The sequence below is a fragment of the Sardina pilchardus genome, chromosome 24 (assembly GCF_963854185.1).
Source record: "Sardina pilchardus chromosome 24, fSarPil1.1, whole genome shotgun sequence".
Taxonomy (NCBI): domain Eukaryota; kingdom Metazoa; phylum Chordata; class Actinopteri; order Clupeiformes; family Clupeidae; genus Sardina; species Sardina pilchardus.
In genome coordinates this window covers 28751730-28763274 of record NC_085017.1, presented here as the reverse complement: position 1 = coordinate 28763274, position 11545 = coordinate 28751730, and the positions used below count along the sequence as shown (strand labels likewise).

At 47.3% G+C, this 11545-nt stretch overlaps 1 protein-coding gene across 5 annotated transcripts in view; it reads left to right on the top strand.

Moving 5' to 3' along the window:
* Positions 1-11545, top strand: part of thrb (thyroid hormone receptor beta) — a 121816-nt gene that overhangs the window by 98787 nt on the left and 11484 nt on the right. For all 5 annotated transcript variants that reach the window (XM_062530209.1, XM_062530213.1, XM_062530212.1 and 2 more), the window contains 2 exons: positions 9832-9932; positions 10414-10561. In XM_062530209.1, coding sequence (XP_062386193.1) covers positions 9832-9932; positions 10414-10561 — 249 coding nt within the window. The remainder of the gene's footprint in view (positions 1-9831; positions 9933-10413; positions 10562-11545) is intronic.

Sequence of the window (11545 nt, the reverse complement as noted above, 5' to 3'; positions counted from 1 at the left end):
TTATGCCCACACACACACACACACACACACACACCATCACCACCACACATCTCTATGTCATGGAGACGCTACACGGCATCTGAGTTATGCCCACACACACACACACACACCATCACCACCACACATCTCTATGTCGCTACACGGCATCTGAGTTATGCCCACACACACACACACACACACACACACACACACCATCACCACCACACATCTCTATGTCATGGAGACGCTACACGGCATCTGAGTTATGCCCACACACACACACACACACCATCACCACCACACATCTCTATGTCGCTACACGGCATCTGAGTTATGCCACACACACACACACACACACACACACACACACACACACACCATCACCACCACACATCTCTGTCATGGAGACGCTACACGGCATCTGAGTTATGCCCACACACACACACACACACACCATCACCACCACACATCTCTATGTCGCTACACGGCATCTGAGTTATGCCCACACACACACACACACACACCATCACCACCACACATCTCTATGTCGCTACACGGCATCTGAGTTATGCCCACACACACACACACACACCATCACCACCACACATCTCTATGTCGCTACACGGCATCTGAGTTATGCCCACACACACACACACACCATCACCACCACACATCTCTATGTCGCTACACGGCATCTGAGTTATGCCCACACACACACACCATCACCACCACACATCTCTATGTCGCTACACGGCATCTGAGTTATGCCCACACACACACACACACCATCACCACCACACATCTCTATGTCGCTACACGGCATCTGAGTTATGCCCACACACACACACCATCACCACCACACATCTCTATGTCGCTACACGGCATCTGAGTTATGCCCACACACACACACACACACCATCACCACCACACATCTCTATGTCGCTACACGGCATCTGAGTTATGCCCACACACACACACACACACACACACACACACACACACACACACACCATCACCACCACACATCTCTGTCATGGAGACGCTACACGGCATCTGAGTTATGCCCACAGACTGCAAAATGCATTATGACTCAACCAAATAATGTCTCTTTTCTGACGCACCATATCTTACTCCATGTGTGTCCGTGCAGCTACAGTTAAAGGGTCACTTTGCCTGTTCGTATTGAACCCCGTTTGTAGAGTTAACGGGTCACTTTGCCTGTTCGTATTGAACCCCGTTTCTAGAGTTAAAGGGTCACTTTGCCTGTTTGTATTGAACCCCGTTTGTAGAGTTAAAGGGTAATTTTGCCTGTTTGTATTGAACCCCGTTTGTAGAGTTAAAGGGTAATTTTGCCTGTTCGTATTGAACCCCGTTTGTAGAGTTAAAGGGTCATTTTGCCTGTTCGTATTGAACCCCGTTTGTAGAGTTAAAGGGTCATTTTGCCTGTTCGTATTGAACCCCGTTTGTAGAGTTAAAGGGTCACTTTGCCTGTTCGTGTTGAACCCCATTTCTAGAGTTAAAGGGTAATTTTGCCTGTTCGTATTGTACCCCGTTTGTAGAGTTAAAGGGTCATTTTGCCTGTTCGTATTGAACCCCGTTTGTAGAGTTAAAGGCTCATTTTGCCTGTTCGTATGGTACCCCGTTTCTGCCCGAGTGATCTTCTGACCTGAGACGTGGTCATTACCATCTAGGGCCCTAATTTAAGTGACAGACAAAAGTGCATAGACACCTTGGACATGTCATTTGACAGCAAAAGTGTTATGGTATGAGCTAGACAGAACAGCAGAAGTGTTGTGGTATGAGCTAGACAGAACAGCAGAAGTGTTGTGGTATGAGCTAGACAGAACAGCAGAAGTGTTGTGGTATGAGCTAGACAGAACAGCAGAAGTGTTGTGGTATGAGCTAGACAGAACAGCAGAAGTGTTGTGGTATGAGCTAGACAGAACAGCAGAAGTGTTGTGGTATGAGCTAGACAGAACAGCAGAAGTGTTGTGGTATGAGCTAGACAGAACAGCAGAAGTGTTGTGGTATGAGCTAGACAGAACAGCAGAAGTGTTGTGGTATGAGCTAGACAGAACAGCAGAAGTGTTGTGGTATGAGCTAGACAGAACAGCAGAAGTGTTGTGGTATGAGCTAGACAGAACAGCAGAAGTGTTGTGGTATGAGCTAGACAGAACAGCAGAAGTGTTGTGGTATGAGCTAGACAGAACAGCAGAAGTGTTGTGGTATGAGCTAGACAGAACAGCAGAAGTGTTGTGGTATGAGCTAGACAGAACAGCAGAAGTGTTGTGGTATGAGCTAGACAGAACAGCAGAAGTGTTGTGGTATGAGCTAGACAGAACAGCAGAAGTGTTGTGGTATGAGCTAGACAGAACAGCAGAAGTGTTGTGGTATGAGCTAGACAGAACAGCAGAAGTGTTGTGGTATGAGCTAGACAGAACAGCAAAAGTGTTGTGGTATGAGCTAGACAGAACAGCAGAAGTGTTGTGGTATGAGCTATGAGTGACAGTTGTGCAGTGAGGCCAGTTGGCCATAGAAAAATGACTAACTGGCCAAATATTCACTGTCATTTTTAAATTCAATTCAGTGGTCCATGTCTGGAAGTGGTGGTGATGTGTAGAATAATATATTGTAATACCCAACGCTGTTGTGTGGTGGTGATGGTGTGTGTGTGTGTGTGTGTGTGTGTGTGTGTAGAATATTATCTTGTAATACCCAACGCTGTTGTGTGGTGGTGATGTGTGTGTGTGTGTGTGTAGAATATTATCTTGCAATACCCAACGCTGGTGTGTGGTGGTGATGTGTGTGTGTGTGTGTGTGTGTGTAGAATATTATCTTGCAATACCCAACGCTGTTGTGTGGTGGAAAAGGTTCGTTCCTGGTTACTCCCTCCTAGTTAATGAAGCATTTGTTTACATAGATATTAGTATTCGTATTCCCTCCTAGTTAATGAAGCATTTGTTTACATAGATATTAGTATTCGTATTCCCTCCTAGTTAATGAAGCATTTGTTTACATAGATATTAGTATTCATATTAGTTCACTATTGATATATGCTAACTTCAAAAAAGTGCATAGAGTCATACATAATTAAATGGTGAATAATATCATTGCAAATAGTAAATGGTAACAGTAGATTACCAGCATTAAACATTCATAAAACAATACGTACTTTTAACTTTTTGCAATAGGTGTTAAATGTGTTGTACCCAAGTGATCCAGCACGTCATATTCCTTCTCACACACATGGCTATCAAATCAATATGGTTGTGTGTGTGTCCCAGATGAAATCAATATGGTTGTGTGTGTGTCCCAGATGAAATCAATATGACGAGTGAGTCCTCATCTGCCATGACGCTCACGCACCCTCCAGAGTCTCCCAGATTCCGGCGTGATCAGGATTATCTCTGGGTGTCTATAATCAATAAGGATGATGCTAGATTAGGAGCCCCTGTGTTTGGCGCAGGGCCGCGTATTGGAAATCAATACTTGCCACCCTAGACCCGCGCGTCCAGTGTCTGAACACACACACACACACACACACACACACACACACCCTATAGACCCGCGCGTCCAGTGTCTGTGAAGTTTAAGGCCAGCAGGAGGATTGTACGGATTTGTCCCGCTGCGCGGCGGGCTTGTCTCGGCTAGATGGCTAACAGGTGTCGATAATAACTGCAGTAGGCTAGATGGCTAACAGGTGTCGATAATAACTGCAGTAGGCTAGATGTCTAACAGGTGTCCATAATAACTGCAGTAGGCTAGATGTCTAACACGTTGATAATAACTGCAGTAGGCTAGATGTCTAACACGTTGATAATAACTGCAGTAGGCTAGATGTCTAACAGTTATCCATAATAACTGCAGTAGGCTATCGGTTTAAACACGGAGACTCATAAATCCACAACTTGTTGCTGTTATGCTGTATTGTGTCTTAAGGGCCGTTCACACCAAGAATGATCAATATAACGAGAACTATCAACAAATTCTCATTAATGTGAATGACGACGGTCACACATAAACTATAACAATAAAGATATGAAGAATGGTAATGTTGGGGATCACTTTCAGAGTGACTCTGAGAACGATGACAAGCTCATCAGAAGCCATCACATTCATTAACATGATGACTAACTTTGCTTATATCTGGTCAGTATGGAGACTTTTATCAGTATGGTTATCGTTACAGTTAAGTTGTGTGCGTTGTTTATCGTTACAGTTAAGTTGTGTGCGTTGTTTATCGTTACAGTTAAGTTGTGTGCGTTGTTTATCGTTACAGTTAAGTTGTGTGCGTTGTTTATCGTTACAGTTAAGTTGTGTGCGTTGTTTATCGTTACAGTTAAGTTGTGTGCGTTGTTTATCGTTACAGTTAAGTTTTGTGCGTTGTTTATCGTTACAGTTAAGTTGTGTGCGTTGTTTATCGTTACAGTTAAGTTGTGTGCGTTGTTTATTTGGTTAATGTGCCCTCATGGCCAACACTCCATCAGAACCCACTGCTGCTCTGGCCACGGACCCACTTCTGACCCTAGATGTGTGGCAGCTCGCCTGGTGTGTGTGTGTGTGTGTGTGTGTGTGTGTGTGTCTTTACACCATGTTGGTGGCGTTCTCCATGTTTCCTAGATATGCGGCAGGTTGTATGTGTGTGTGTGTGTTTTGACACCATGTTGGTGGCGTTCTCCATGTTTCCTAGATATGCGGCAGGTTGTATGTGTGTGTGTGTGTGTGTTTTGACACCATGTTGGTGGCGTTCTCCATGTTTTCTAGATATGCGGCAGGTTGTATGTGTGTGTGTGTGTTTTGACACCATGTTGGTGCTGTTTTCCATATTTTCTAGATATGCGGCAGGCTGTATGAGTATGTGTGTGTGTGTGTGTGTGTGTGTGTTTTGACACCATGTTGGTGGCGTTCTCCATGTTTTCTAGATGTGTGTGTGTGTGTGTGTGTGTGTGTGTGTGGACACCATATTGGGGGTGTTGCCCATGCGCTTGCCAGCAGGCTTAGAGCAGAGGAGGGAAGTGGGGGATTGGAGGCATCTTTGCTCCTCTCCGGCTCCTATGCTGGGATTTGCCGAGTCTCAGATTAGCCGTCGGCATCACCGCAGATCTGCCATCTCATTCGGCGGCGGGTGGGCAGGTGCTGCCCTGCACATAAATACGGCCGCCGCAGCCGGCGCCATCTTTCCGCCACGTCCGTTTGGCGTCTTTCTGCTGCCGATCCTCGGGCTCAGCGCTGCGTGCGACATCATGGCTCCTTCCTGCTGACTCTACGGAAGGGCAGCCAGGTCAGTTTAGGCTAAACTCAAACGGGACATTCGGCCACATCTTTGGCTTTGTTTTCTTTTTGGTTGAAAACAGTTCAACTGCTTTTTGTAGTGTTTGTTTTGTTACTCCGTCTTAGCTCACGACTCTTCGTACTCTTCATCGTTTGTAGTCTTTGTATTATTCCGTCCTAGTTCACGACTCTTCGTACTCTTCGTCGTTGTAGTGTTTGTGTTATTATTCCGTCCTAGTTTACGAGTCTTCGTGCGCACATCATGAACTACTGCATGCCCGACATGTACGAGATGCCCCACGGGGGGCCGGGGGGGTATGCGGTGCAGGGTGGCGCGGGCGGCGTTGGCGGAGGGGGGGGCGAGTACTGCATGTACGGGGGTGAGGGCACCAGCTTTGGGCACTGCGAGCCTCAGCCTCTGCACCACCACCCCCCACCACCCCCACCCTGCATGGAGCAGTCGTGGCCCCCCGGGCCCCCCCCCTACAGCTGCCCCTACCCCCCAGCGCCCGGCCCCCCGGTGTTCAAGAGCGAGTACTGCAGCATGGAGCTGCCCCTCAGCCACTACCACCAGCCAGACTACTATGGCGACGGCCGCGCAGACTTCGCTCAGATGCAGTGGATACAGGGCGCCCACAAGAGAGGTACCGGGGGGGCAAGAGGGGGGGGGCAAGAGAGGCATGGGGGTAAGGTACTGGGGGGTAAGAGAGGCTGGGGGGGCAAGGGGGGGGGGGGCAAGAGAGGCATGGGGGTAAGGTACTGGGGGGTAAGAGAGGCTGGGGGGGCAAGAGGGGGGGCAAGAGAGGCATGGGGGTAAGGTACTGGGGGGTAAGAGAGGCGGGGGGTAAGAGAGGCAGGGGGTAAGAGAGGTGGGGGGGGGATAAGAGAGGCAGGGGCCACTGCAGAGGGCTGCTGATGTGGGGTCTTAGCTTGCCTGAGTGTGAGGTGTTAAGAAAGGTCTGACTGTATGGGACATGTTCCTGGGTTTCAATGTACGTAGGTCTGGCTTACTTTATAGTTTCAGCGTAGATCTGGCTGACTTTATAGTTTCAGTGTAGGTCTGACTGATCCTAGTTCTATAGTAGAAGTCTTGTCTGTTCTCTAGTTCTATATTAGATGTTTTATTCGGGTCGTTTCTTGTTGGGCGCTCTTCCTGGGTTGTGTCTGAGATGGTCTGTTTGGATCTGGCTGTGACTGGCTGATTTATTTGTGTTTGCCGTTATGCACAAAGGAATTACTTTTGTCTTGACGTGTGGAAGCTCCAAGTGACCCAATAAAACTAGGCCAGTAGTCACAACACTCGGGGGGGGGGGGGGGGGGGATTAATAAATAAAAAATATAAAATATATACAGTACATATCAGTGTGGATCCTTAATCTAATATTTAGTGTGTTAAACTATAACACTAGAGTGTTACAGTCTATATTTATGCGTTGGTTTGGGCATCGCCGTCATAATCCGACTAATTTTAGAAAGACGGGAAGGCCAGAGAGTCCAAGGTGATTATGCTGTAACGGCTCTTGCTTTAAAGGGGAGCCATGTACCGGTACAAAGGTAAACTGTTTAGGGTTAATCTATACATACATTAAAGAGGAACTATGCAGGATTGGCGATTTCATCTCTGGTTTCGGTTTCGTTTTCGCTCGTTTTATGCTTGCATATTTCTCTGCAGAGCTTCCCCGACAGCTTTAGCGTGTATATTTATACATATATATAGGCTATATATAAATAAATAAATTGCAAGCGTGGTTCTTCTTGTTCCTTACGCGTCTCAGACTTCCAGATGTAAACAGGAGACGATCGTCTACTGCAGAAACTGCAAGGCTGCAATAGCGGATAGGGACACTGGGGGCGGGAGGAAATGTTACCGTTTTCGATGAAACTGGTCAGTCAAGCAAAACAACGATTTCTGAGCGATTTTATGACTATGAAAAAGTTGCATAGGGTCTCTTTAAGATCGTAACATCTGAAATAAATTAATTAACTTTCTTACAGAATTGCAATTTTCAGCCTTGCCTGGTCATACTTGTGCCATGAGTTATGAAGTATAAGCAAGTTTATACACAGCACACTGATCTGGGGGCTGGTGTGTGTGTGTGTGTGTGTGTGTGTGTGTGTGTGTGTGTGTGTGTGTGTGTGTGTAACAACATAGTGGCATTCATGGGGTGCAGACATGAGCAGGGGGTCCAGCATTGGAATAAGAGCTGCATCTGTCAGATATGCAGGGAGGCGTTTACTAGTGGACTACGCAACTAAGTGTGTGTGTGTGTGTGTGTGTGCGCGCGCAATGAGGCGTTTACTAGTGAACTACGCAATGAAGTGTTTGTGTGTGTGTGTGCAGGGAAGCGTTTACTAGTCGACTACTCAACTAAGTGAAAAAAATAATCAGATTAGTTGAGTACCAAAATAATCGTTAGTTGTCTGATGTGTGTATTGATTGTTAACAGAAGGTCTAGGATATGCAGCTCTGTGTGTGTGTGTGTGTGTGTGTGTGTGTGTGTGTGTGTGTGTGTGTGTGTATCTGGTATTGATCTCCACCTCCTGAGCCTGGCCTGGTTCAGGCCTCGTCCAGTCAAGCTAATCTGACCCGGGTATGCACCTGTGTGTGTGTGTGTGTGTGTGTGTGTGTGTAATCTGACCGGGGTCTTGCGTAAACACCTCTTAAAACCACTTGCACCGCCCAGTTCCGCCATTTTCTTTATCTCCGTCAGCCATTTTCCTTAGTAGAGCTAAAGAGCTCCTTCACACGTCTGACCACGGCACACACTGAGAATGAACAAGCACACAATAACCTAACGATCAAACATGAGAGGAAAGAAGAGGGGAGGAGAAGAGAAGAGAGGAGAGGAAAGAAGAGGAGAGGAGGAGGGGAGGAGAAGAGAAGAGAGGAGAGGAAAGAAGAGGAGAGGAGGAGGGGAGGAGAAGAGAGGAGAGGAGAGGAGAAAAGTGGAGTGAACTTTAGCTGTTTGTCGTCATGTCATGGAGAGGAGAGTAGAAGCTCTCTGAATAGTACAAACCAAGTTACTCTGTTCTCTTGGAACGGAGTGGAGGGGAGGAAAGGAGAGGAAAGGAGAGGAGGAGAAGAGGAGAGGATGAGAAGAGGAGAGGAGAGGAGGAGGAGGAAATGAGGAGGAAAGGAAAGGAGAGGAGGAGAGGAAAGGAGAGCAGGAGAAGAGGAGAGGATGAGAAGAGGAGAGGAGAGGAGGAGGAAATGAGGAAAGGAAAGGAGAGGAGGAGAAGAGGAAAGAAGAGTAGGAGGAAAGAGAAGAGGTTTAAACCTCTCTATGTTGTTTCAGGGTACATAGAGGAGACTAAACACTGTGGGCCAGATGTACTAACACAGCGCTAACAGCGAGTTTTTGTAAACGCAGAATGCGAACGCTGTGCTTGGCTATATTGCGTGGAATTTACTAAGCTGTCACTTCATTACGTTAACTGCGCTCATTCCCGCCCGTTCCCGCCCCCTCTACGCTAGTTGCGTGTGCAGAGCTGCTGAACCACAAGCGCAGTTGAATATTGCAATATTAAAAAGAATCCAAGTTTAGCGATCATACATGATACAAAGAGATGTCAATGAGCTGCGACAGACAGAGTAGGCCTAGAAGTTCTACTAATCCACTTAAAAAAAAACTTGTGAACTATTTACTGCAGGTAGACTATACGGATATGACTTACAGTATTGCCTGTCTAACAGATTGGGAAGTGTAGGCTATGTCGTGAAAGAGAAAATACGATTTTAGAGAGGCAAACAAAAGTTAAGGTTGCTTTTGACATAGTATAATGAAGAAAACTGATGCTCTGAATATTGATTCAGCTGACTCTAAACGTTTTTCTAATAGACGCATTTAACCGCAATTTGGATTAGGCTACACCTGCTTTCAGAAGGCGGAAGTTTTTCAACGCAAAGTAGACGTGCGCTGTTTTCATACATATGGCGGAATACTTAATCAATCGCTATTAGCACCTCTCCTCCCCTGTACTTGCGCGTTACACCCATTTTCAGCTGATCCGCCCAGGAATTAATATGCATGACACGGAAAAGCGCAAATAGCCATTCTCAGCTCCCACGGCAGGCAGTCTGCGCGTTTCTCTCATTGCGACGTGTTTGTACATACCATCCCCATGTTTATACGCGCACGTTACGCCTGAAATGGGCGCAAAACGTTAGTACATCTGGCCCTGTGTGTGTGTTGTTTCAGGGTACATAGAGGAGACTAAACACTGTGTGTGTGTGTGTGTTTTTTCAGGGTACATAGAGGAGACTAAACACTGTGTGTGTGTGTGTGTTGTTTCAGGGTACATAGAGGAGACTAAACACTGTGTGCTTGTGTGTGTGTTGTTTCAGGGTACATAGAGGAGACTAAACACTGTGTGTGTGTGTGTGTGTGTGTTGTTTCAGGGTACATAGAGGAGACTAAACACTGTGTGTGTGTGTGTGTGTTGTTTCAGGGTACATAGAGGAGACTAAACACTGTGTGTGTGTGTGTGTGTGTTGTTTCAGGGTACATAGAGGAGACTAAACACTGTGTGTGTGTGTGTGTGTGTGTGTGTGTGTGTGTGTGTGTGTGTGTGTTGTTTCAGGGTACATACCAAGCTACCTGGACAAGGACGAGCTGTGTGTCGTATGTGGGGACAAAGCCACAGGCTACCACTACCGCTGCATCACCTGCGAAGGCTGCAAGGTAAGGACACACACACACACACACACTCACACTCACACTCACACTCACACTCACACTCACACTCACACTCACACTCACACTCACACACACACACACACACACACACACACACACACACACACACACTCACTCACCTGTCGCCCCACAACCTCTCATGTGTATTCCAAACACTCAAAAGAGATGGATGGATTCCGGTAGTTCTAAACAATATTTTACCAACTTATGAACAATGAAATCATAAAGCTAAATAAAGATCGAAAGGTTGAGCTCAAGTGCTTCTGTTAGTGAGTTGCTGAATGTTGAGTTGTCCCAGGGGGGTAACGTGTGTGTGTGCTGGTGATGAGTTGTCCCAGGGTGTGTCTGTAACGTGTGTGTGTGCTCGTGAGGAGTTGTCCCAGGGTGTGTCTGTAACGTGTGTGTGTGCTCGTGATGAGTTGTCCCAGGGTGTGTCTGTAACGTGTGTGTGTGTGTGTGCTCGCAGGGGTTCTTCAGGCGCACCATCCAGAAGAACCTGAACCCCACGTACGCCTGCAAGTATGAGGCCAAGTGTGTCATCGACAAGGTCACCCGCAACCAGTGCCAGGAGTGCCGCTTCAAGAAGTGCATCGCCGTCGGCATGGCCACCGACTGTGAGTGTTCTCTGCCCACTCTACTCTCCTGGGCCTCTGTGAAGACACACACACACACACACACACACACACACACACACACACACACACAGACAGACAGACAGACAGACAGACAGACAGACAGACAGACAGACAGACAGACAGACAGACAGACAGACACAGACACACACACACACTTTTCACTGGGACATTAAAGAGGGGATTTTGTAAATGATTGAAGGACCAATTAAATTGATCAGTAAAAGTGGCCAATCCAAAGGGGACACTGTGGCATGCTGGGACATATTTAAACCTCTGATGATGGGTGCCTTTCATATAGGGATTTATCAGTCCTTCCTTCCTTCCTCGATCCTCGTTCACTGGAAATCGCTCACAGTCGACGTCACAAGGACATCTCATTCCTGTAATTGCAACCAGAGGAGGGAAGACCATAGAGCGAGTTCATCGGGCTTCGTTCCTCCATCCTCCGCTCGTTCCTTCGTTCCTCCATCATCCGCTCGTTCCTTCGTTGTTTCCTTCACAAATTCATTAGTAGGAGGGGCTATGACCGGGGGAAGGATCGAGGAAAGAAGGAAGGACCCATAAATCCCTATATGAGAGGCACCCGCAGTGTGCTTGCATCAGACTGGTGGGCTGTGTGTGTGTGTGTGTGTGTGTGTGTTTCTTATGGTTGACGGCGGTGGCCATGTTGTTTCCATCCTCCTGCTCTTCCCCACCTCCTCCTGCTCTTCACTCTTCACTCCCTTCTCTCTTTCCTTCTCCTGTCCTCCCCCTTTCCTCTCTTTCATTTTCTTATCCTCCTCTCTCTTCCTCTCCTCCTCCTCTATCTCCCCTCCCTCTTTCTCTCCTCTCTCTCTTCCTCCTTCTCTCCTCCTATCTCTCTTCCTCCTCTCCTCTCTCTCTCTTCCTCCTCTCTCCTCCTCTCCTCTCCCCTCCTACTCCCCTCCTCTCCATCTCCTCTTCCTCCCCTCATCTCCTCCTCTC